Below are 26780 nucleotides of genomic sequence, written 5' to 3'. Positions count from 1 at the left end.
CCTACTGTGCCTTTGTAAACTGTAGCATATAGAGATCTTATATTAGAAATCAGCACCTCTGCTCTTCCAAGGCAGGAATACCATAAGTGTTCTTTTCCCCTCTACCCTCTGCTACTTTGATTAGTTTATAAACCTAGTTTCCAGTTACAAGGCTGCTTAACGTACTTTAGATAAGATTTTATGGTCATCTTATCTCTAGTCACTCTCCTTGTAACAGACCTTCAGAACATTTTTAAACCATCCATAGAACAATGCAGTCTTCTTAGTTCCCTCCCTTTATCTATACATGTAAGTTATCAGCCATTTGACTTACTGCGCAAAAGGTCTCTATTGTTATCATGTTTTCAATTTAAGGAGCAAGTTTGACTGTAAAGGAATATGGACAATTTGAATAGAATGAAATTGAAATCCCAGCCAGCCCTTTTTTGCTGAGCAAGATTGGCCCTGGGCTAATATCTGTGCCCATCTTCCTCTACTTTATATGGGACGCCACCACAGCATGGTTTAACAAGCGCCCAGGATCCAAACCTGGGAACCCTGGGCCACCGAAGCAGAGCGCGCGCACTTAACCGCTGCGCCACTGGGCCAGCCCTCATGATCTATTTTTAAGTGAACAACAGACTACAAAATAGGGCATATACTCTGTGGTCCTATTTTTGTAAAACAAAAAATACATGTGTACTTAGGCAAACAAAAAGTCTGGAAGGCTAACTTGTCAAAAATGGGGATGTTTTGGGGTGTGTGTGTGAGGAAGATTAGCCCTGAGGTAACATCCGTTGCCAATCCTCCTCGTTTTGCTGAGGAAGACTGGCCCTGGGCTAACATCTGTGCCCATCTTCCTCTACTTTATATGGGACGCCGCCACAGCATGGCTTGACAAGCTGAGCGTCGGTCCATGCCTGGGATCCGAACCTGTGAACCCTGGGCCACCAAAGCGGAGCACACAAACTTAACCTCTACGCCACCAGGCCAGCCCCCCAAAATCAGGATTTTTTAAAAAAATGTTTCTGATTTTTATAATCAGAGAAAAAAATCTATATTTTGAAGAAAATATTTGCTCTCCAAAAAGAACCTCTTTATTGTATTAACGAATGTTCTATATTTATGAGTAACTTCCCTTTTCTATTGATGTATTTGTTTGTTTAGCATTCTGTGCCTGTCTTTTAAAGCAGGGGTTCTGAAATGCCAGTCACATTATAATCTGAGATGCTTTATAAAAATGCTGATTCCTCGGCTTTGCCCCTGGAGATTCTGAGTTACTGGTAGGAAGTGGGAGCTCTAAGAATCTGTATTTTTTAAAAGTTTTCCTGATGCTTTTGATGTGCAGCCTGGTTTGTGAAACTACAAAGTTGCATACTGTGGCTGAAACTGATTTCATTTAAGTGTTTGTTCTATCGTTGCCAACTTGTAATTTGTCTACCAACCTAGCCTTCTCCCTTTTCTCTGAGAATTCTTATCACTCAGAGCTCTGCTGAAGGGGTGGGCCCAGCCTCGGTGTTCATATTACCTGCATGACCCCCCCTCTCCCTGCCACAGCTGACTAGACCAGAAATGGAGTCCTGAACCAAGTTAGGCCAGGACAATTTTCTCTCCTAGGAATTTGGAACTGGTACCAAGATTATCACCTGGGAGTAAGCACTAAGGATATTAACTTAGTTAATATTAACTAAGGCACTAACTTAGGGCTGAAGAAGCCATTTTCCACCAAATATTCACTAATGAAGAGTCTAACTTAAAAGGGGAAGGGGGGAAAGCAGATGTGCAGAGAGAAGTGTAAATAAGAGACCCAGAGACAGAGGAAAGTCTTAGTTCCTAACTTCCAGTTCCTTGTACCCACCCTTTATGAGATCCAATTTTACCTCCTGCTCTTAGAGACTGTAAGTTACTCCTTCTAGTAAATTGCCTTGTTTGGATGAGTTTCTGTTATGAACAATTAAAGAACCTGAGACTAAGATAACTTAAACCTAGTACTCTATAGCATATATAGAAGCAGTCCTCAAACCTGCATTCTTATAGTCTACTTCCTACGTGACTTTCTGGTCATACCCAGGCCTATTTCCATTTGCTGAGACAAAAGTTAAATCCCTGCAATAAAAAAAAAAAATCACATTTTTTTTTTGAATCATGTAGGAAAGATACCATGGCTGAATTATTTCCTTGATTTCTGTGGCAGGGAAAACTAGCTTGTATTTCTGGTTTTTTATTTTTCCCAATCCATAGTCACATATCCCGCTCCTTTCTCCTTATTGGTGGAGTAGAATATTAATAGTAAAATAGTAATAAAAATGACAGTAATAAAATAGAAAATGTACAATGTTAAAGGATTTTCATATTTGATCCTCTTAACCCTATGAATACACAACAGTGTTATTGGTCCATTTCTTGTTTCAGAAAACTAAGCCCAAAGAAATTAAGTTCATTTATCGAATAATTTATTGTCTATTATGTGCAAGGAATATACTTTCCTGGTCTCAGGAGCTTATGTTCTAGCAGGGAAGGCAGACAAGCAATTACCATGAGGTGATGTGTGGGTTGAGAACACATTAGGAACAGAACCGGACTTCCTGAGTAGACAAGGCCTCTCTGTCCCTTGTCGCTTTAGCTATCCCCACAGTTACCTAATTTATTCTAAGTTCGTGGTGAGAATCTTAAAAGCTGAGGTACCAGATGAAACTACTGGAGGGCAGTCTTATTTCTTTTGTACCTGCCACCCTACTTCAAACCCAAAGGCCTCAAAACTTAACACATATTCCATGTTCTCATCCTTCACCCAAAAGAACTGCTCCCCTTATCTATTTCCTAACTCACTGTATTGCAGCATCACCAGATTTGCAAGTATCCCTCCTCTTCTCTCATCCACCCACTTGCAAGTAGTAAGCCTGTCAGCTCTCCCTCCTTTATGCTCCCCATGCCTTCTGCTGGAGCCTTTTTTTCAGCCATCATTTCTTACTTGGGCCTTTGCAATAGGCTAACCAACCTCCCACCTTCTACACCCCAGGTTCTACCCCTCTACTGATTTCTGACAAATCTGATCATGCCATTCCAGCACTTTAAAAGTCATGGTTCTGTATCTTTGAGGATGAAAAAAATTAAAAATCTGTAGCATGGCACAGAAATCCTTTTCCAAGGTGGCCCCCCAACCAAACACCTCTCCTGTCATGTCTCACATGCAGCCTCTTCTCATAGGGTGTCTCATGCCTCTGCATATTCCCATTCCCTCCTCCTCATACGATCCTGCTCCCCTCTTCTAGGAGAAACTGCTTGTCCTTCAAAGCACAATTCCAATGTCTACTCTCTTTTTAAAGACTTGGCTGAATCCACGGGCACCCCCTCCTCTACCATTCCTCACATTGTGTTGTAATCATTTGCTCACATATGTGTGTCTCCCATAAGGCTGTGAACTCATCTAGGGAGAGGACAATGTCTTCCTCCACACCTTGGGAATGCCTGGCACATAAAGTAGCAAATCTTTAATGAATGAGGAAATGAATAAATAGGCTCAGCAACGTTGTCAGGGACAACCACAGAAGGAGCAAGACTGCCTTCCTGACACTGACCTCCACTCAAGTGCTGCGAGTCGTCCCCGCTCCCGCCCATGTGCCCAGCACTACGTTTGTGCCTATGCAAGAACGTGCCCTTTGAGGAAAACATAGCAAGTAGGAAAGAGGGAGAGAGTCTGAGCCATAATTTTAAGAGTGGATCTGCATTCACCTTTGGAATGGTGCCAATTGTCAGGGATTAAATACAACTATTTTTAATGCAATATTCTCACCAGTGCCCTTGCTGAATAAGAGCTGGGCTGGGACCCTTGGGGAAACCTCCAGACGACTAGGGGCAAATCATTTTATCACAGTGCCCAAAATTTCCCATTTAAACAGCTGAAGTTTGCAGGGAGTGAGGGCTCTGTAAATATGCGTGAACTGATCCAATCTATTTCCGAGGTGTGCCTGGGATATCCTGATCGACACCTTATGGGATCTACCAGCAGATGAGGGATCCAGGTATCTTTACTGCTTCTGGAAGACCCGATGGGGCGGCTCTTGGACACTCTCTTTGGCCCCTGTCCTCTCCTGGGACCTGGACGTTCACCCTCAGAGATCAAGCCCCACCTCCGCCGTCTGCCCCGGCCTCGGCGGGCGCGGCCCGCCACGTGGAGCGCCGACGGGATTCTGAGACGGCGCCTACGCCGTTGCCGCGGCGCAGCTGCTGGCCGGCCCCTCGCCCCACGTCAACAGCGGAGGCCCGGCGGCCTGGGTTTACTCCGGCGCCGCTGACGTAACGTCTTCTTGCGCGACGTGGACGGAAGAAAAAGGAGAGTAAGCCGGCACCAGAATCAGTCCGGCGTGGAGTGTGCGCACGGTGGCTTGGCCGAGCGGTGGCGGCGCCGGTGCTGGCGGTGAGGCGGGTACGCGGCGAGCGGCGGGGATGGCGGGGATGGCGGCAGGCATGGCGAGGCGCTGGTGCCTCTGCAGGGGCTGGTACGGCGCCCGGCCGAGGCGAGGGGAGGTGTGCGCGCCAGGCCGCGGGAGACCGAGGGAGCTGCGGGCATGCACCCGAGCAGGAGCCGGGGGCCCAGGGCCCGGCCCGCGAGTGAGTGTGGGCGTGCGCCGAGGGATGGCTGCAGGCTAGGCCGCCCAGGGCGCGCTGCAAGGCCCCGGCGCGGTCCCATAGGCCACGGCGCGGAGACGCCAGGGTCTGCGGGGGCTTCGGGCACCCGAACTCTCTGGCTGCCTTGGGTACACCCAAATGGAGGAACTGGTCCAGGTGGAGGCTTGAAGTTTCGGCGGACCCCTTCTCGGTCCGGGAGTCCGGAACCAGCTTCCAGTGCACCTGCATCGGTGGTAGTGTGTTACCCTGGTTTGTAACTGTCCACACGCCGACTCTCAGGGACCTGTGTGTGTAGTCACCCGCGGCCCGCCTGGACGTTCGTGATCCTGTCCTCAAAACCAGGCCCCCCGCAGCCTGGGAGTTCGCTCACGTTGCAGTATGGCATACGGTCTGTGAATTCTAGTTCTGTGGCGCATCAGGGCGCACTAAGATCCGCCCCCCCCCCCCTTATCCCCTGCTCTCTGAGGCGGTGAGATTTATCACTGGGTCTTTGTTTTTAAGTGGTGAGCCATATACCGAGTCCGTGTTTCCGGGGAGGGTTGTTGGGACTAAAGTTCAGTTCTCTGTCCAAATCAGTAAGATAAGGACTTACTGTTTGAACTTATAAAGAGGTACTTGAGAAACGTCCTGAGTCAAAACATGGAAACTTTTTTCAATTGATGACATTGAGTCTAGACAGACATTCGGACACACAGACCTTTAGCTCCCTGGAATCAGCTGTCTGCTCTTTTGAGGGCATAATAAGCTCTGGCAGGATGAACCATCCATTGCAGTGAGGGAGGAGTCAGTCAAGGAAGGCGGTGTGGTACAGGGGAGAGGCCAGGAGGCTTGGTTTCTAGGTCAGTCTTCAACCTAATAATAACTTAGTGACCTTAAACATTCAGAGCTTTCAGTTACTCATAGATAAGAGAGGGGTAAAAAGTCAATAAGTATAATTTGTGATTATATCCATCAGAGAATATTTATTGAATTCTGTGTGCCTGTGACAGCTCCTGAAGGAAATAAAGAAACGGTGGCAAGACATCATTAGTGCCTAAAAGACAGAAGGAGGAAAACTGACATTTATTGAGCATCTGTTGTACCCAGGCATTCCATGCATCGTCTTATTTAATTCTCACAGTAATCCCATGAGGTCCTTACTGTCATTGTCCCTGCTTTACAAATGAGGAAACTGAGGCTTAGAAAGATTAAGTAACCTTCCAAAAGGCAAAGAGCTAGCAAGCGCAGAGCTCAAACCCAGATCTGCCCAAGCAAAATCCATGTTCCAATTTACCATGCTGTCAGTGGGAAGTTTATAATCCAGTTGGGAAAAGCATCAGTAACACAGCCAGTTAAAAGCTAACCTGTAGGATTATATACAACTTTGAATGCTAGAGTTGCTGAGGAAGGTCGTGAAAGAGATGGAACTAGAATTTTACTGTCACTATGTGATTATTTTACCCTTTTGGCTCTTCTCTGGGTATTTGGAGAATTCACATGTAAATAACTGTTTAGCAACAATTAGCAAAGGAATTTATGTAAGCAGTGCACATAGACTGTGGAACGTAGACCATATATCATGCTTCAGTTTTATGCAAATAGTTTTCTCTTGTGATCTTCCAGACTGTCAGAAACACTGAAGTCAACAAAGACAGCACTTAACACTTTCTATTGCCTATTAGATGCCATATATTTTACAACAGATGTGTCCTGCCAATCTCTTCTCTTCCCTTTCTGTGCCTTTTGCAGTATAAATTGAAGAGCAATACACGCCACTCCTTGTTGTTCTTTACTGTGGGGCTAAATGCTAGTCTTTTGAGGCACATTTAAAAGAGTTGGAAAAATCCACCAATCCATAGAGCAAAAGTTAAAAGGAAGCCTGCAAGCAAACAAGGGGCAGTATTTTTCTTATCTTGTGAAAACAGCAGTGTCCCCGTAGCATAACAGGTGCAATAATGAGTGGCTTATTCTCTGTGTATGTATGGGAAGGAGCCCCCTACATTTTTGTAAAATAAACTATTCTGTGTTTAAAGCCTCAAGTTTGACCTAGGGTGGGAAGATGCCCACAACCACCATGTTCTCATGCATTGTTTCATTGATGTGCCCACGGTCATTTAAAATGCCCGCCATTTGCAGGCATTGTACTGCCCCCCAGGGATGCAAGAGTGTGCTTCAGATTCCTGTGGATGGCAAGAAGAAAGACATGGCAGCAGCCTCTTGCCTTTCCTCCCTCTTCTTGTGTCAGCAAGGCTCAAGCTGACATTTCAAATATGTGGTTTTCAGAGTTCTGTTGGGAGGTGATGGCAGGAAGGTGGAAGTGGCTGCTTGTTGGATGTTGGAGCTGGTTTTGATCCGTTGGCGACTCCGTAATGGTATAGGAATTGTGAAGATTTAGTATCAATACGTAAACATTATACCTTAAAGATTTTTTTGTCACTGAAAATATTCATAATCCTTAATTGCCATTTGCTTACGTAAAAAGTAAGATGATCCTTGGAAAGGAAAGGTAGAGTTGGAGCCTGAGAAGGAGCCATTTGTTTTTCTCTCTTTTCTTTAGACAGAGGAGTTTGAAGCAGGCGGGTCAAGTTTTTACACTTGAGTGTGGGGAAGTGGAGGAAAATAAAATAGTCTAGTATTTTTCATTATTCATTTTTTAAAAACGCATTCTGCAGGTACTTTGATCCGTGGCCACGTCGCAGCATGTTGAGTCAAGTCTACCGCTCTGGGGTCCAGCCCTTCGGCCGGCGTCTCCTGCCCTGGGTCCAATCTCCAGGTCTCTCCAGATCTCGTATGTATCATAGGAAACTTCTAAGTATGTGGGAAGTTTGGTAGAAGTATGTTTCAAACAGTTTTAAAGGAGAGAAAAATGTATTTTGGCAGAATTGGACAAAGACAGTAAGCAAGGAAGCAGCCAACTGGTGAAATGTTCTAAGTGTTTGTATTTATCAATAAAGTGAAACTCGTGGGGTGATAGATAGGTTTGTGGCATAGATTGTGGTGGTGGTTTTGCGGGTGCATGCTTATCTCCAAACTCGTCAAATTGTATATGTTAATTTTGTACAGTTTTTGTATGTCAAATAACTAAATAACTCAAAATTAAAAAAAATTTTTAAAGTGTTACCTATATTCATTCCCCCCAAATTTTTTACAGGCTATTTTTGTTCATTACTTTTTTTGTAATTAAGTTTTTGGTTTTGAGATAATTATAGATTCACTTGCAGTTGTTAAGAACTAATACTGAAGGATCCCTTCTACCCTTTACCCAATTCTTCCAGTATCTCAGCCAGGATATTGACATTGATAGAGTCAAGATAAGAACATTTCCCTCACTGCGGGATCCTTCAAGTTGCTCTTTTCTAGCTGTCCCCCTCCCCCCATCCCTAACTCCTGGCAACCTCTAATCTGCTCTCCACTTTTATAATTTTATCATTTCAAAATGTTATATAAATGAAATCATACAGTATGTGACCTTTGGGGATGGCTTTTTTTGCTCAGCAGAATTCTCTGGAGATTCATCCAAGTCGTTGTGTGTATCAGTTGGTTCCTTTTTATTACTGAACAGTATTTAATGGTATGGGTGCACCATAGTTAGTGTCACCATTTGCCCATTGAAGGGTGTCTGGTTGTTTCTGTTTTTTGACAGTTGTGAATAGGGTGCTGTGAACATTCGTGCACAGCATTTGTGTGAACATAGTTTTCATTTGTCTGAGATAAATGCCCGAGAGTTCAGTTGCTGGGTCGTATGGTAGTTAGTTTTATAAGAAACTGCTGAACTGTTTTTGCAGAGTGGCTGTAGCATTTTACATTCACACCAGCGATGTATGAATGATCCACTTTCTTGTCTTGCTCACCGGCGTTTGATGTTGTCACTCTTTGGTTTTGTCCATTCTGATAGGTGTATAATGATAATCATTGTGGTTTTAACTTGCTTTTCCCTAATGGCTAATAATGTTGAACATCTTTTCATATGCTTATTTTCCATCTGTATATCCTCTTCGTGAAATGTCATTTGCTCATTTTTAGTTGAGTTGTTTTTTTACTGTTGAATTTTGAGTGTTCTTTATCTCTTCTAGATACTAGTCCTTGGTCAGATATGTGGTGTGAAAGTATTTTCTCCCAGTTTGTAGCTTGTCATTTCATGCTCTTAACAGGGTCTTTTACAGAGGAAAGTTTTTTTTATTTTGATGAGGTCCAATTTATCAATTTTTCCTTTTATGGATTGTACTTTTGGGGTCAAATCTAAGAACTCTTTGTATAGCCCTAGATCCTGAAGATTTTCTGCTATGTTTTTCTCTAAAAGTTTTATAGTTTTACATGTAAGTCCATGATCCATTTTGAGTTAATTTTTGTGTAAGGTGTGATGGTTAGGTCAAGGTTCGTTTTTTTTGCCTATGAATGTCTTGTTGGTCCAGCACCATTTGTTGAAAGGCTGTTTATGATATTTTGAGTTGGCTATCTCCTTGATAACACCTAAATTTTATCAACAGTCTGATCTCCAAACCTTACTGCAAGAAGACTTGCTTATCAACTAATCAAGCTGGTCATCCTCTGGAAAATCCTCTGTTTCCCATTCCTATAAAGAAGAGTATAACAGTTAAAACAGTTCAGGGTCTGGAACTAGGCTCCCTGGCTTTGAAAACTAGCTCTCCTGCTTACTTAGTAAGTAACTTAGTGACAGTAGCTATGGATTTAGGTCACAATTCCATGGGTTGGCATTTTGGAGCAGGCTCAGCTGTACAGTGGTTCTGTGTCTGAGTCAGCTCTCACATTGACTCAGGGCTGATTGTTGAGAGCCGGGGGACCTCTGCTGGGGTGATAGGTAATCTCTGTTCCGCATGGTCTCTCATCCTCCAGAATGCTGTCCTTGGCTTCTTCACATGGTGTTTGCAGGGTTCCCAAGAATAGCAAGCATGGAAGCTGCAAGGCCCCTTGAGGCCCAAGCTCAGAATTTATGCAGTGTTACTTCTGCTACCTTATATTGGTCAAAGCAAGTCGTAGGGCCAGCCCGGATTGAAGGAGTGGGAAAATAGACTCCACCTGTTGATGGGAGACGCTTCAAGTATTGTGGCCATTTTTGCAATCTGATAATGTTGGTAAGTTACTTAACTTCTCTGGGCCTCAATTCCCTTATTTATAAAATGAGGCTAATAATAGTAATAACTAACTCAAAATAATACCTAACTCATGAGGCTTGACTCATGAGAATTCAGTAAGATGACGATGATGATGGTGGTAGCCATAGCTAACACTTTTTTATAATACGAGCTCATGTTTATTGAGTGTTTACTTTGTGCCCATCCCTGTTCGTGCATTAACTCCTTTGGTCCCCCACAACAACCTTATGAGGTCAGTAAGGTGACAGCAAGTACGCAGAGGGATTGAGCTTCCCACCCAGGCCATCTGGCTCCTTTTGTGTAGCCCCCACCTCTGTAGAAGGTGTGTGAATAGTTAACACATCTCCTGGTGTATAGTGAGTATTCCCTTCAATATTCTTGTTGTTGATATTATTATTTTTTACGTTCAATAGCCTCATTGACAAAAGGAGGCACTTTCTGTTCTTGTCCCTAGATTTTTCTCTTTTTGTATCCAGATTTTTCTGGAGTCTGGGGCCCTGTGTTCACTGACCATGATAAGCAGAAGAGCAGAAAAGAAATAAAAAGGCAAAGTGAGAAAGCATATAGGTAGAAGCACGGAGGGAAGTGGAAGGCCAGGAAGGGAGATACAAGTCATATCAGGGCCCTTCTTGTTCAGGCCTGGAACACAGCCTCATTGATTGCTGAGCACAAGGACTCTGATGCTGAAAAGATAAAGGGCTTCTCCCTTGGAGTGTGATCCATGGCACTTTTGAGGACTGTGGACAACCCTCCCCCCAACCCCAACACATGTGCACACACATACACCTCGGTATTCCCTTATGCTTACCAGGAGGAGGTAGCTTTTCCTTGGGACTTAGAGCCTAAAGGTTCCTTAGAAGATGGGAAGAGATTACCCATCCAGAAGCCTTAGATTTTTCCTAGCTAATCAAGGCCTTCTCACTTCTTAATATGGATGCTAAAAAGTATAACACACTGCAGAACACAAAAAATGTCCACAGGAAAGGTAAGGTCAATCTGGGAGGGTGAAAGCATTGTTGAAGAAGAAACTCGAAAACCCCTGGATCCCACTGAGCTCTCTTTGTGCTAGAACCCACTGGGCATGACTGGATTTTTACCTGCTTGAAACCTTGTTCGTAGTTATTACCTCCTCTTGAACCTTGTCAGCCCTGATCTGCTGTGACCCAGTTGCCTACAGCCACAAATGACCTTTGACTACCTGGCACCAAGCCGTGCCACCCTCCTCTGCTGATACAGACTGTCGATCAGGAGTCTTGTTCATGCTCACCTGGCCTGCTGGAATCTGATTGGTTTCTGCCATTTGATCACCTGGACTGACGTACTTGCCACTACCTGTGTCCATAAAGTGCCCTCTTACTCTGCCCCACCCATGCTCAGCACCCTTCCAGGACAGGACAAGCCCTACAGTGGACAGGAGAGATAACTGGCCAACAGACTCAGTCCAAAGGTATAAGTGAAACTTGGATATAGCTCCGAGCTCTGCACACAGCCACGGGTGATCCAAGGTCCAAACCTTGGAGGAGTAAGTCTCTCCCTCCACCACCCCTCTCTCTATCAGGTCAGTGAGGCCAGAACTATTATGTAGATAACTTTTAAGCTTAGACTTAGGTTTATATGTTGCTTAGGATAATATCCCTGAAGACTGAGCCAGGTACCTATATTGATGAAATGAAGAAAGGGAGCTTTCTATGAAACTTAGCCCCAACAACAAACCAGTCCTTTAGTCCCTGGGACTCCTCTTGCAGGAAGAGACAATCCACCTGTGGGTCTAGCAAAGGTGGCAAGCCCCAGTTCTATCCCAGATGATGGACTTAGCATCTTTCTGCCAGGAACTAGACTGTAAGCCTACTGTAAAAATAAAAGACCATATCATCTTTCTTGTATCTCCACAACCTGAAACATAGTCACTTAAAAAATGGTTATTTAGAAGAGGAAAGAAAGAACTCTTTAATACTTCATTAAAAATGTTCTTTCTAAGATTTGTGTGTGAAGAAGGCAGAGAAGGAGGAGAACACACAGTGATCTTCCGGTGCATGAGAATAAGATTCTGCCTGCTTTACCCACAATTGTCACAATGTAGAGAAAAAGGATAGAAGCAAGATTATTGTTAGAAAAGGAGTCAATGGGTCAATGGTCAGGAGACAGAGGCAGTGGGTCTAGAGAAGCTCTGAGAAATCTGTCTATAAACATAAAGGGAGGTGATAATGGTTGATTCAAGTAGAGGAAGCTACTCTGTAACAGTACAGTTATAGAAGAATGGTCCAAAAGGTGGCTTGGAATGATTACTTTAGTAATTCATTGCAATATTTATTATTTGCCTGTAATGATACATAAAGAACTCGTGAAGGGGAAAGTGCCTAAAGTTTAGTCCTGCTGAGAACCTGTGTTACCCATCTTGCCTTGCTTCTTGTGATCAGAGAATCCCACCAAGCGAAGGTCCGTTTGCTGTGAGTGGGACCACCATGAACAGCTGACGTCCACAGTCAGCCTCTCCTCTCCTGTCCAGGCCTCGCCTGCCCCCCTGCCCATGCAGTTCTCCTTCTGTATCAGTTACAGTTAGGTCAGGTGTGTGTAACAGAAAACCCAACATAGTAATGGCTCAAACAGGATAGAAATCTATTTCTCTCTCTTCTGAGAGAAGCCTGGTGTCCTAAAAGAAGAGAGGCAGTCCAGGGCTTCCCGGGCAGCCCGGTGAAACCATCAGGCTTCCATGCCACTGCTTTCTTGTTGCTTCACAGTTCTTAATGTGCTTTCTTGTCGTCTAAAATGGATGTTTGAGCTCCAGGTTCCAAGCAACAGGATGGATGAAGGGAGGAAGGAAGCGCTTTTCTTTTTAAGGAAATTCCTAGAAGTCCCACATAACATTTTCACATGTATCTCATTAACCAGAATTTAGTCACATGGCCGTGTCTAGCTGAGCAAGAAAGGCTGGGAAATGTAGTCTTTTGACTAGTGGCGGTTTGCTCAGCTAAAACTGGGTGGTCTGTTAATCTGTGAGAGAGAGGGCGAATGGGTAATTGGTAAGCAGCCAGCAGGAAGAGTTGGACCCATGAGAAGTGGTGAAGGGGTTCAGTGCGTGCCATTCAGCTCTTACTGCTTTACTTTTGGCTTTGTGCAGATGTATTTTCAGCTTTTTAATCAATTTTTTTTTTTGCGTCCTTAGAAATCTTGCACAGCATTGCAAGAAAAAAGAGTCAGGAAAGGATTGCTTAGGGGCAGATGTCCAAAGGGAGAGAAGGAAAAAGTCTGACTCCAACGTTACTTTTCTTCAGAAAGCTATCTGGTTTCTTTTATCTTTGTTATAGGCATCTGGATTCATGCTGCCATGTTAGAGAAAATTTGTGGGTGGATTAGTTATGATTTTTTATTACTCATACTGATTACTTTGCTTTTTATTGTCTTTGCTAATCAGACTCACTCTGTTTTTATAGTGATTTGGTTTCTTTAAAAACCACACATTTTTCTGATTATGAAAGCAATGTGTTTTTACTGCATAATTTGGAAAACATACACAAGAATAAAGAAGAAAATTAAAATCACTCATAATCCCATCGAGAGATAAAATATTAATATTTTGATTTATTTTCTTCATCTTTTTCTATGCATTTAGACATGTATATGAAACTAACATATGAGCATTTTCCTCTGTTATTAAAAATTCTAAAAATGTTAATTAATTCTTCTGCCGGTTTTTGGACATTATAAATAACACTGATGAACAGCCTTCTGATAAATCTCTTTGTCTCCATCTCTGATTAGTTCCTTAGAATAAATTTCTGAACATGGAATTGCTGGATCAGAAGATGTAAACATTTTTAAGGCCTTTGATATATTTTGCCAGCATGTCTTCAGGAAACATTGTTTCATTTAAACTCTTCACCAGCAGTGTTTGAGTGTACCTGTGGCCTGTTATTGGGTGTAAACTCCACACAATACCAGAAGAAGAACATGCTAGACATGGCTTTTGATGTACTGGTTTTACTCAGTTAAGAATGATAAAGCTATTTTTTGGTGGCTAAACTGGTTAATATTGTGCATGCACTTTCTTTTATTGAGACGTCAATTGTGTATTTCTTTTTTTTCCTTGCATTTGACTTTATCTGGGGGCTACAGATCGTGTGCAGACTTCAGCCACCAGACATGTTCGTTCTTGGAGCAACATCCCCTTTATCACTGTCCCCCTCAGTCGTACACACGGCAAGTCTTTTGCCCACCGCAGTGAGCTGAAGCATGCTAAGAGGATCGTGGTGAAACTGGGAAGTGCCGTGGTGACCCGAGGGGATGAATGTGGCCTGGCCCTGGGGCGCCTGGCATCTATTGTCGAACAGGTAATTGCCAAGATGTGGAAAATTCTGCTGAACTAAAATAAAATAGGGTTTTTAAGCTGTCAGTTCAGATTTATCAGCTTGTAAAAATAATCTTGATTTGAGTGTGATAGATTTAACCCAATTGGAAAATTCCCTTTTTCAATGTAGGTGCCAATGGGAGACAGCATCCCATGGCAAGCAAACGGGATGTCAAGGAGTTGATTTCATGCAGTTCATCCCTCAGGCTTAGTATAGGTCAGTGATTCTTAATCCTGACTGCACATTAGCATCATCTGAGGGGCCTAGAGATGCTTGAGCTTCACACTCAACCATTTAATAAGTATCTCTGGGATGAGGTTCAAGCATTTGTGTTTTGTTTTGTTTTTTTTGTGAGGAAGATCGGCCCTGAGCTAACATCTGCCAATCCTCCTCCTCTTTTTTTGCTGAGGAAGACTGGCCCTGGGCTAACATCCATGCCCATTTTCCTCCACTTTATATGGGACGCCGCCACAGCATGGCTTGACAAGTGGTGTGTTGGTGTGCGCCCGGGATCCGAACCGGCGAACCCTGGGCCGCCGCAGCGGAGTGCACGCACTCAACTGCTTGCGCCACCGGGCCGGCCCCGCATCTGTGTTTTTAAAGTTCCCAGGTGACTAATATATAGTCAGGGTTGATTACCCAAATGGATGTGTGTAAATATTGAGCTGGTTTTTTTTTGTTTTGTTTTGCTGGGCTTTCTCTTTTTTAATTAGCCCCAATAACCTTGAAATAAATATGAGCTATCGTTGCAAAGATTTCCCAAGTTCAGATATTTCGAAGGACTTACCAGACTTCACAGAGAATACTCATGTAAGGCTTTCATTTAAAGGCAAAGGAAACGAGGCAGCAAGAGAGAGAGAGTAAGCAAGCATTGGGGGTCTAAGAGACATCCTATTCACAAGCCCCCAAGGGGCTTTATTCACACAGGGACCACACTCTGTCTCCAGATTGAATCATGAAGAGATCAGTGCGGTGAATCTTGGTTTTGGAAAGGCTCAAAGCAGAAGTTTCCAGAGGGGATTTTATGCCCCACTGGCCATGCAGTCAAGCCAGGCTGACCGCAAACTATCAGTAAAGAAACTGACCTTGGGGGTCGACACAGGAGTTTTGGACTTTAAACGTCACATCACAAATCCCACTACATTTATCTGTGCCAAGAGCAGGGATGAGCAAACTTTTTCTGTAAAAGGCCAGATAGTAAATACTTTAGGCTTTCTAGGCTATGTGGTGTCTGTCTCAACTGCTCGGCTCTGCCATTGTAGCACAAAAGCAACCATAGGCGATACTAAACGAATTAGCTTGGCTGTCTTCCAGTAAAACTTTATTTACAAACAAGTGCGGGCCAGATTTGACCTGCAGGCCGTATTTTGCCAACCTCTGACCAAGAGTCAAAAACCAGACATCCAAGGCATCCTGGAGATAAAGCCAGAGCTTTTCCATTCTAGCTGTATCTCAGCTGTATCCTCCACAACCTTATTTTCAGTTTTTAAAAAGCAACTTTACTGAGGAGTTGGTATTAGGAAACTGCTAACCTGAAACTTAATGGGATTTTCTTTTTATATTTTCTGTACTAAGCAATTATTATCAGATCTGCCTCCCAAATTGAGTCCATCAGATCAACTCAGTTTAAAAAATATTTATCAAAGGACTACATTCTGAGGGGCTTAACAGACCTCTGGCTGTTGTCTCTGCCCTTGGGGAGCCAGAACTGGGACTCCCAGAACCATTAGCTGATTGTTCAAAGCAGTAAATAGCCAAATCAGTAGGTCCAAATGACAGTGCCTGATTTGGTTTGGCATCCACAGGACTTGAAAGTCCTGAGATGGGGTCCAGAGATGGGAAAGTCAGATGAGAGTGTGGTTATTCTTGGGGCTTCCTAGGAGAGCTGGGACTCGGCCTTCATGACTGGTAGGATTTGTACCAACAGTGGGGAAATGTTCTACGCTGCTAAATGCACAGCGTGAATGGTGCGCCTGGAGTTGTGCAACCTAGGAGTTCTAGGGAACGGAAGGTACTATGAGTGGATTCCAGATGGAGGACAAAAACAGGAATGAGTTTGGCATGCTGGTGGGCCAGGAAGGAGGTGAGCTTGAAAGAAGTGGTGGCGGTCTCCTCAGGGAGAATGGGAGATAAAGTGCATTATTCCATTAGGCAGGGCTTTGAAGCCAGATAGAGGAATTGGGGTTCAATCTCGAAGGAAGATTGAAGATTTTGAGTAGAGGAGAAACTTGATGAAAACAGTGGGGAGAACCAGGTAATGGTTTGCTTAGTTCACCAGCTTCCCTTTTAGGGACACCTATGGACCTCATGGAAAGGCTTTCTAGATCAGGGCAGTACTAACATGTAGAGTCAGCTCTCTTGTCCAAGTCATCTGCTCATGTTAGATGGACTCAAGAGCCAGTTTAAAGTGGCTTCTACTGGCCAAAGATGGGAAGATCTGAACATCAATAAAGATAATTACTGCAATGAATTTAAACACATGAAATATGTTTAAATCCGTGAATTCAGAATGATATTTTGAAAAACCTCATTGGGGGGCCGTCCCCGTGGCTTAGCGGTTAAGCACACGCGCTCGGCTGCTGGCGGCCCGGGTTCGGATCCCGGGTGCACACCGACGCATTGCTTCTCGGGCCGTGCTGAGGCCGTGTCCCACATACAGCAACTAGAAGGCTGTGCAACTATGACATACAACTATCTACTGGGGCTTTGGGGGAAAAAAATAAATAAATAAAAATTAAAAAAAAAAAAGAAAAACTTCATTGGTCATCTTTGGAGGATACTAGAGAACCTACTCGTTATTTTGAAAACTGGTAGATAAAGGGAAAGAGACACACATCTGTCCTGCCTTTCACCTAACCGCTCTGCCACCGGGCCGCCCTATCCTGCCTTTCATATACGAACTATATCTCAAGGTAACCCAATAGTTAATGAAGGAAAGTTTCCCTTTATGGAAGTATTCCAGCGTGTAAATGAAGAAGGAATGAATGAATTAGAATATCAGCATTTTGCCCCTAATGAATCAATGGATCTTGGTAGTGGTCATCAACAACTGCTAACATCACAGAAAGAAAGACAGCCAGGCATTGTGTATCCTCTCGATGGACACCACGACCTATAAAGAATTCTTGACAATAAAATCAAGCCTCCATACCTAACAGCAGTTTACAGGAAATATAGAGTACAGCATTAAACTATGCCACAAGGACACAAGCAGGAAAATCGAGCCTGGGAAACCCCAAAGGACAAACAACCCAGTTTCTTTAACAAAAAATTGCAAGGGGAAAAAAAACTGATAGAGGTGGAACCTGTGGATTAAAAGAGAATTAAGAGACATTTCAATTAATTGCAATGTATGAGGTTAATTTGCACCTCAATTTGAGCAAGCTAAAAAAATTGGGGAAACATGGACACTAGGTATTTGATATTAAGGAATTATTGAAATGTTTCAGATGATAATGGTTTTGTGCATTTTTCTATATATATTCCCTATCTTTTAGCAATTACTGCTGAAATATATACAGATGAAATAATATGTCTGGAGCCTGGGGCTATTGGAGAAATATTGGAGAGTGAGAAATTGGCCATGAGAAATAGTTTTAGAAGCTGGGTGATGAGCATATGAGGATTTATAATATGATTCCTATCACTTTGATTAAGTATGATATTTTCTATGATAAAAAGTTATTTTTTTAAATCATGGTTTATCGCAGCTATTTGTCAGTTCCTGAGCTAGGTTGTAGGGTTCAAGCATCAGGAGAAATGGATAGGTTAGGAATATTGGCTCTATTTGCATCTTGAATCTTCAGGGTCTTTCCCTGGTCTAGCCAAAGGCAACCCATAGGGATCAGACATGCCCCCAAAACAGCCTCATCTCCTCAGATCATGTCTTGGAATTTGAGATGCCTGTGCTAAGTTTACGTTGCAATTCCTAGCTCCAGAGTTCTTTTCTGGGCTTTATTTCCTGAAACAACTAGGCCTTCTGCATAATAGGCTCCTCCAGATACCTTCAAGTGCCAAACCTGGCTATACACCAGAATCCCCTTATTAAAAACTTCTGATTTCTGTCTGCTAGCTATTTATCAGATTTGAGGAAGCATGTAGGAATCTGTATTTTTACCAAACCACCTCGGTGATTCTTCCAGAGCCAGCCCAGTGCTGGTCTTAAACGAGCATTTGGGATTCACTGATTAGCCCACTGTACCTGAGTCTCTTGTGACAAGAAGAAAGAGATATTACAGTGACCTGTGGTACCTTTTCCTTCCTCGATGTCAGGTGTCAGTGCTGCAGAATCAAGGCCGAGAGATGATGCTGGTGACCAGTGGAGCCGTAGCCTTTGGGAAGCAGCGCTTGCGCCATGAGATCCTTCTGTCTCAGAGCGTGCGGCAGGCCCTGCACTCAGGGCAGAACCAGCTGAAAGAGATGGTGAGTGCTGCTGCCCCCCCACCCCCCACCCCCCAGTAATAGGGGTTCTCAGGTCGCTTTCCCTCACTCGCAACCACACCTTGTCTGTTGGTGTGTTACAGGCAATACCTGTCTTAGAAGCCCGAGCCTGCGCAGCTGCCGGACAGAGTGGGCTGATGGCCTTGTATGAAGCCATGTTTACCCAGTATAGCATCTGTGCTGCCCAGGTGAGAGGCTGACCTTTGCAAGGGTGTGTGGGACCCATGAGGGTAATTCCCATGGAGCAAGGGGGTTATGAGCAGGGCTCTGGAGCCAGACTGCCAGGATACAGTCTCATCTTCACCACTTACTAGTTGAGAGGTCTGCAGAAAGTCTCGAAGTCTAACCTTTTTGTGCCTCAGTCTCTTCATCTGAAAAATGAGGATAATATCAGTGCCTACTTGAGAGGGTGTTTGAAATGGTTCCCTAAGAAAATATATGAAGAGCGTTCAGTATATTGTGTGGTACACAGTACAGTCTCAATGATTAGCTCTTGTTATATACTGATAACTCTTAGGACTTCTGCAAGTGCTAATACTTCTCCTGAAAATAGAAAGGTTAGATCCGTCTTTCATTGGCTTCTTTGACTTGAGGTGGCTTGCTTCTCTTTGCACCTGGTTGCCTTATATAATAGATGTCTGTTAAGCATTGAAGGGAAAGAAGAATGCTGGTGGTTGGTTGGTTTTTCGTTCATTCAGCAAATATTTATTGAGCACCTGTGGTGTACCAAGGGGTCTGTCAGGCATTGGGGATACTGTGGTGAACAAATCAGCCATGATCCCAGTCCTCATGGAACTTATAAATCTTGAGTAGTTACCCCTGAATGTTCTAGAACCTTCTTTCTACATTATTTCTTTTTTACTTGAATTTTCAGAATTTTTTTCAGTTGTATTTAAAAAATTTTTTTTTCCCCCCCAAATCCCCAGTAGATAGTTGTATGTCACAGCTGCACATCCTTCTAGTTGCTGTATGTGGGACGCGGCCTCAGCCTGGCCGGAGAAGCAGTGTGTCGGCGCGCACCCGGGATCCGAACCCGGGCTGCCAGCAGCGGAGTGTGCGCACTTAACTGCTAAGCCACGGGGCCGGCCCTCAGTTGTATTTTTAATCAGCTATACAGCTACACACAAAATAGAAATCTAAATATCACAAAACAACCGAACAGTTACTTCACAAAACAACTGGAAAAAATCTAACTCCTCAAGTTATTATTTTCACACTCCTTTGCTGCCTCTGATCTATTTACACAGATGTTATTTTACACAGGTGATGTTGTATATACATTCTTTCAGGTTTTACCCTTTCATTTCCTATTGCTTTTTCTATTTCTCCGTTTTCGCAGTTGTTATTCACCATGATATTCTGGTATTGTACCCGAGTATCCTTTAGTAAGTGAACTGAAACCGAAAGGCATGGACTTGTCCACGCTGTTGCCCTTGGCTTGGGACCCCCTCCCTGTAATCTTAGATTTTTTTCTGTTAGCATAAATATAGAAATCTCAATTTCTGTCACCGTTTATTATCAGCTCTCTTCTCCACAATCCAATGACAAGTTTAATCTCTAATTTTTTAAAAGATCCTGGAGCCAGGTGTGAAAACTTAAGTACAGAAACTATGTTTTTATTTTGTTTTTTTCCCAGGTAGGATGCTTTTTGAGGTTTTTTCGTAGGTTGATTGGTTGATTTTAATGAAAGGAGCATTAAAGGTCACTGCACTTCAGCCACTGGTTTCACTAATACTGATGTGAAAGAGCTCTGTCCCCTCTAGTTTCCAATAAACATCCTTCCATGGGCCCCTTTTCTCCCATACCTTTGCCTTCTCCAGTGATCTTGTCTACAAGAAATTTTTGCCCTTTGCACCTTATCCTGTGGTTCCTTGTTTTCTTTAGTAATCCTGTTTGGAAGACCATTATCAGAGGCTTTTGGAAATCTCCAGTAACTTACGTGTCGGGTTAAAGATTTCAACAAGTAGAGCAGCTTGTTTTTTCTTCACAGAAATGAAACTGGTTTGCATCTTAACAGATCGCCCTTCTCCAAGCACACTTTTCTGTCTTAGGGCTCTTGTCTCCTTGCTCTTGTTTGTTAAATGGTTTGAGCAACAGGTATTTTCCCTGGACCTTTATACCTCCTGCTTTCCTCTCCTACACACACATGTTTACTTTTATTGTTTGACCTTTCACCTCCGGGACTAGAATCTGTATGTTCATCTTCGGCCCAGTCCTGTTTTCTATAGGACTAAACTTTTTGAAAAGGAGTTCGTGATCTCCCCTTACAAAAGTGCGGCCCATTTCATCTTCCCCAAACCACCAACATTTTTATTCTCCATCCCAACAGCTAGTACAGGCATTTCAGAGGTGCTCGATAAGTTTTTTATCAAATGAATGAGTGAATTATTTATCTTAGTTTTGTAGGTAGACCATCTTGTCTTCATCACCCACATTTTATATATCCTTAAGGCTGCTGCTGTCTTCTTGGTTACCATAGCCAGACTCTGGTTCAGGACTTAACCATTCTCGCTTAGACTGTTTTGGTACCTTCCCTCTTGACCGTCTGCCTCCAACCTTCCCTGCTTCAGCCTGCCCTCTGTCGCAAGAACCCTCTGCTTAAACATCAAAGGTGTTTCATTGAAACGTTTATTCATGATCTTTAGGGTTTGTTACTATTTCGTTTCTTGCTATCATCCCCATTTACCTTCTCTCCTGCTAAAGGTTGCCTGATACTCTGATTCAAGCAAGGACACAGCGCTGTTTACCAGTCCCATACCCAGCTCTCCAATTTACCTTTGAGCAGCTTGCACTCATTCCCTCCCCTAAACTTATGTTATCTCCAGCCTTTCTTTCAGTTTGTGACTAAAGACTCACCTCCATAAACCTCTCAGACTAATCCCACATGCTCACAGTCTGTGTTGACTCCTGTGGTGGTCGGCTGCAGAGCAAGAACAGTGACAGCACAGCCCTGTTCCATTTTGTCTCGTACACTTTTCCAAGAAGGGTAAAGCATTCCTTCACTTGCTCACCAGATGTTTCAGTGCCTACTCTGGCCAGATACTGAATCAGATGCTGGGATGCAAAGATATTTTAGAAATTAATGGCAGTCATACTTCCCCAATATCCCTCTAAAGTAGATACATTAATTTTCTTAATTTTGTAAACGTGTGAGATTTGGTAGCTTTCTGAGGAGTAAAATACTTTTGCAAGTAGTCTTGAGCATCCTTAAATAAATCTTCCAAGTGATTCTAACTTTTTTACCATCTCTAAAAGAATTGGGTGAGCATCCAAAGATGTGTGTTCCATTCCAATCTGTATGGGATCTCAGAAGCCTAAAGTTTAACTCCTCTACTGTTAGCATCTTTTGTATGCTGTTCCTGAGAAGTTCATCATTTTCCTCCCTCCTGTGTTTGTGGTCTATTTAATCCTTTTAGATTTTGGTGACCAATTTGGATTTCCATGATGAGCAGAAGCGCCGGAACCTCAATGGGACACTCCATGAGCTCCTCCGAATGAACATCGTCCCCATTATCAACACAAATGATGCTGTTGTCCCCCCAGCTGAGCCCAATAGTGATCTCCAGGGGGTAAATGTGGGTAAAGTATTCCTAAGGGTTGAGCATGCTGGAGACACTAATGCTACGCTATGCTGCATGTACTAACACTGGAAGTTGGTCATAAACAAGGTGGAGAAATTGGGGGAGAAGCTGGCATCGTGGAGCAGCGGCTGTATAAGCTCTTCTGAAGTCAGGGGGTTTCATTCAACAGGGTGAGGTGCTATAGTGATTTAAGACAGTGCTGTGAGCATGGCTTGTGTATGTCAGTGGATGGAAGGGTGCATGTTTGGAAAGGGGGTTGCCGGTGGGCATGGTGTTTTGCAGACAGAAGGGGCCTGCAAGAGCTGTCATCCACATACGCAGGGTCGTTAATTTTGCCTGCCAGAGCCTAGCTGAGTGCTTCTGGGAACTTCTTGTTGAACTGCATAGCCTACTCACATAGAACTTTTTACCTGCATTCCAGGTTATTAGTGTTAAAGATAATGATAGCCTGGCTGCCCGTCTGGCCGTGGAAATGAAAACTGACCTCTTGATCGTTCTTTCAGATGTAGAAGGTACAAAGTAATGCCTTTCCCTTTCAGCCAGCCTTTGTCTTAACTACCATGTGTGAGCATGAGTTCCCCTCTTCGTTTGAGTCCTTCTGATCTTTTTTCACTATGGACCATTATTTTCCAAGCCATTTGGTCTGACACAGGGTTTTTATGACAAAAGCAAGTAGGCAAGTCTGGGAGATAGGGTTTGAATGCTGAAATGTCGTCATTTCCAGGTGCTTTAGTTTTGTTTCTTATAACAGCTTTATGGAGATATAATTCACATACCATACAATTCACCTATATAAGTTTAAAATTCAATGATTTTTTATATATTCATACAGTTGTTCAACCCGCACCACAATTTTAGAACATTTTTATCATCCCAGCAAGAAACCGCATACCCATTAGCAGTCACTCCTTACTTCCCCCCCAGACTTTCCATCCCTGGGCCTCCTCTAATCCGCTTTCTGTCTCTGTTGATTTGCCTGTTCTGGACATTTTATATAAATAGAATCATACGATATGTGATCCTTTGTGACTGGCTTCTCTTACTTAGCATAATGTCTTCGGGGTTCATTGATGTTATAGTATGTATCAGTACTTCCTTTCTTTTTATTGACAAATAATTTTCCACTGTATAGATACACCACATTTTATTTACCTGTTTGTCAGTTGATAGACATTTGAGCTATTATGACTAATGCTGCTATGAACATTGGTGTACAAGTTTTTGTGTGAGCATGTGTTTTATTTTATCTAGGAGTAGAAATGCTGGATCACATGGTAACTCTCTATATGTTTAGCCTTTTGAAGAAGTGCCAGAAATGAAATGGTGCCAAGCAGCTGCACCATTTTACATTCCCACCAGCGGTGTTTGAGGGTTCTAGTTTCTCCACAGCCTCACCAACACTTACCTCTTGTTAACTGCCTTTTTTTTTGGTAAGGAAAATTGGCCCTGGGCTAACATCCATTACCAATCTTCTTCTTTTTTTTTTTTTTTTTGCTTGAGGAAGAGTGGTTCTGAGCTAATACCTGTGCCAGTCTTCCTCTATTTTGTATGTGGGTCACTGCCACAGCATGGCTTGATGAGTGGTGTAGGTCTGAGCCCGGGATCTGAACCCGTGAACTGGGCCACCAAGACAGAGTGCGCCAGACTTAACCACTATGCCACCAGGCTGGCCCCTGTAGTCTGCCTTTTTGATTATAGCCGTCCTAGTGGTTGTGAAGTGATAGCTCATTGTGGTTTTGATCACTTTCAGTTTTTAATGTAAATCATGAGAGAGATTATTTTAAATTGGAGCCACTGCAGAAAATCCAGACTGTATGGCCACCATGTTCTTATGTGTTACTTATATGTTTCTCCCTGCTTTCCCCTTCCTTGTGGAGGGGCCCCTCTTGGCCCCAGTTTGGCTCTCCATTCACTCTTCTCACTTTCCTTGAGCTGTTCCCGTTTTACATTTGACCCGTAAGGAATATGGTAGCTGTGTCTTAAATAGGCTAAACCTACAGGATCCCAAAGTCCCCCATTGCATTCCCAGGAGGTCAGAAAAACCTATTTAGTTCCCAGCCCACATCCAAGGCAGGTTAACATGGCAGGACTTGTTCTCCAGTTTACGCTTTCGCGGTATAAAGTAAGGGCAGGGGACTGTCTGGTGCAGGCGGGGGCAGATGCGGATGAATTGATCTGTCTGCTGTCCATGTGGAATGTCAGAGATGTCATTCTCACATGTCAGTGTCTTTACCTGTAAGACATTGTACCTGTGTTGATACAATGTTTATTCACCGTAAATTTGAAATCTCAGAACAGGAACAGCTTAGTTGGGGTAAGAGTGAGCCACCCTGGAGAAGAAGGCATTTCGGTTAATCAACAGATTTTTCTTAAGTTTCTAATATGTGCAGATACTGTGCTAGGTGCTTTATAAGTGTCAATTTATTCAATCCTTGTAGCAACCCTGGAAAGTAGGTATGTTAGCCCAATTATTCAGATGAAGAAATTAAAAATTTGCATCAGTTGAATGGTATATCCAAAGTTACACAGCTAGTACTTGGAAGAGGTTGTTTTCAGACCTAAATCTGTTTAATTTACAAATCTACACTCTTCCGTCTTTCCTATAATGCCTGGCAAGGTGTAAAGGGTATGAGTTTGAGAGATCAATATATAAAACCTAATTTGAGCTAGATTCTAGTAAACAGTTTTAATGCAGCCTCAAACACGAAAATCGGTTATTGACAGACTTGTGCTCTTAACTCTGATTAGTTGTCCACTGAATGTTGATTTTTGGAACAATATCAGAATTTTAAATATGCTCTTGGCGGAGTCAAGAGGCTGCTATAAGGGAAAAAGAGGAGTAGGCAGAATATCAGAATGCTAGGAATCCCTCAACGTCTCTGGAGAAAGTTTAGCTTAGGGTTTTCCAAACTTGCCCATAGTATTTATCGTATGAAACCAAGACAGCCTTAAAATCCAAGCCTGTGATCTCATAGCGCAGTGCCTTCTGAGAAGAACCCAACGTTAACTCCTGGGAGCTGGGGAGTACTGGCTTGAGGCAGACAGATGTTGTGAGAGGTTATTTTTCTCTCCCTACAATTGCTGCTTGTGGTTTGTTCTACACTGGACATGGATTTCTTCACTCCTGATTCCCTTACTCTCCTGGAGAGGGTGTGGATAGCAGGGTTGTGTTAAAGACTTCGAAAAATGGAACAGAGAGGTGTATTTTAGCACAAGAAAAGCAGCAACTTAAAACCTTAAAACATCACTTAAACTTAACACATCACTGCCCAAATGTCCTTCAGCCAGTCCCCGACCAGGGGCAGTTCTTCCTTGTCTGTGTCCCTCTAAGGCATTGACATGGCTTCATTTTCTCAGGCCCCTCTTTTCCTCTTCTAGGGTTCCAGCTCACTCTTTTTCAAAGTGAAATTGTGAAGATTTTTAATCTTGGATTGTATACATATAACATTTCATGTAATTCTCATTTTATGTCAGTCTACCCAGTTATAAAAGGGACATAGACTTTGTGGTGATAAATCTAGACTGAATGCCAAGAGTCATGCGCTATTCTGCTGACCCAGCCTAACCTTCACAACAGCTTACCCATAATAACATGGAGGGTATAATTAGTGACTGTTTCAAAGGGTACTGTGAGAGTTAATGTGAACCTGTTTCTCATTTCATCCCACTTGGAAATAGTCACATTAAACAGTATTCGGCTGCCGTGCTATTTCTGTAACAGTCACTCGTCTTTTTCAGTTACATCCTTAAGGTTCAGCATCATAAATTGCGATAGCAGAGGTGAGGACAGCTTCCCAGGAGACTATGGGCAGGGCTGATAAATTTTTGTACTAAGGATATGGCCATGCTCTGATGCTGGCCAACATTCATTTCTTAAGCCTTTTAAAGTTATAAAGGTATATAAGATGAGTCCTCCTGGAACTGTTTCTCAGTGTGAGTAGACTCCACATATCCCTTGTGCTCTTTCCCAGTGAGAGTTGGTGGAACAGCAGAATTCCTCTGGATAAGTCAAGTACAGAATAGTTGGCAGGTGCCTGGGGAGGTCTGTCTTCGGGACATTCCCTTCCATTAAAGCAGTATTACCAACTCTTGCCTACTTTTTAGGCCTGTTTGACAGCCCCCCAGGCTCAGATGATGCAAAGCTCATTGATATATTTTATCCTGGAGATCAGCAGTCTGTCACATTCGGAACCAAGTCGAGAGTAGGAATGGGTGGCATGGAAGCCAAGGTAAGAATCTGGTGCCTTTACCTCCTGTAACAATTATAAAACCAAAACAATATTTTATCCTTTTTACTTTTGTAACTGGGGGCTAATTGTTTGGAAACTAGGCACATACATACTTAAATATGCACATATCTAAATATAGGCATACCTCATTTTATTGCACTTTGCAGATATTGCATTTTTTTTTTTTTTTTTTTTTGTGAGGAGATCAGCCCTGAGCTAACATCCGCCAATCCTCCTCTTTTTTTGCTGAGGAAGACGGCCCTGAGCTAACATCGGTGCCTATCTTCCTCCACTTTATATGGGACGCCGCCACAGCATGGCTTACCAAGCAGTACTTCGGTGCGCGCCCGGGATCCGAACCAGCGAACCCCGGGCCGCCTCAGCGGAGCGCGCGCACTTAACCGCTTGCGCCACCGGGCCGGCCCCCAGATATTGCATTTTTTATAAGATGCTCCACCAGCAAAAAGATTGTGACTCACTGAA

The 26780-nt window shown here is 43.3% G+C and overlaps 1 protein-coding gene across 3 annotated transcripts in view; it reads left to right on the top strand.

The window, feature by feature from the left end:
• The first annotated feature begins 4276 nt into the window (after nt 1-4276).
• Nucleotides 4277-26780, top strand: part of ALDH18A1 (aldehyde dehydrogenase 18 family member A1) — a 40880-nt gene continuing 18376 nt past the window's right edge. Inside the window, exons 1-8 of one of the 3 annotated variants that reach the window (XM_058543606.1) lie at nt 4277-4405; nt 7260-7375; nt 13815-14029; nt 18320-18469; nt 18571-18675; nt 21904-22062; nt 22490-22580; nt 26173-26297. In XM_058543606.1, the coding sequence (XP_058399589.1) occupies nt 7288-7375; nt 13815-14029; nt 18320-18469; nt 18571-18675; nt 21904-22062; nt 22490-22580; nt 26173-26297 (933 nt within the window). In that variant the 5' untranslated portion in view covers nt 4277-4405; nt 7260-7287. The remainder of the gene's footprint in view (nt 4406-7259; nt 7376-13814; nt 14030-18319; nt 18470-18570; nt 18676-21903; nt 22063-22489; nt 22581-26172; nt 26298-26780) is intronic. The other 2 variants (XM_058543607.1, XM_058543605.1) reach the window with 2 other exon arrangements.

Source organism: Diceros bicornis, chromosome 6, assembly GCF_020826845.1.
Source record: "Diceros bicornis minor isolate mBicDic1 chromosome 6, mDicBic1.mat.cur, whole genome shotgun sequence".
Classification (NCBI taxonomy): Eukaryota; Metazoa; Chordata; class Mammalia; order Perissodactyla; family Rhinocerotidae; genus Diceros; species Diceros bicornis.
This window is presented reverse-complemented; position numbering and strand designations above follow the sequence as displayed.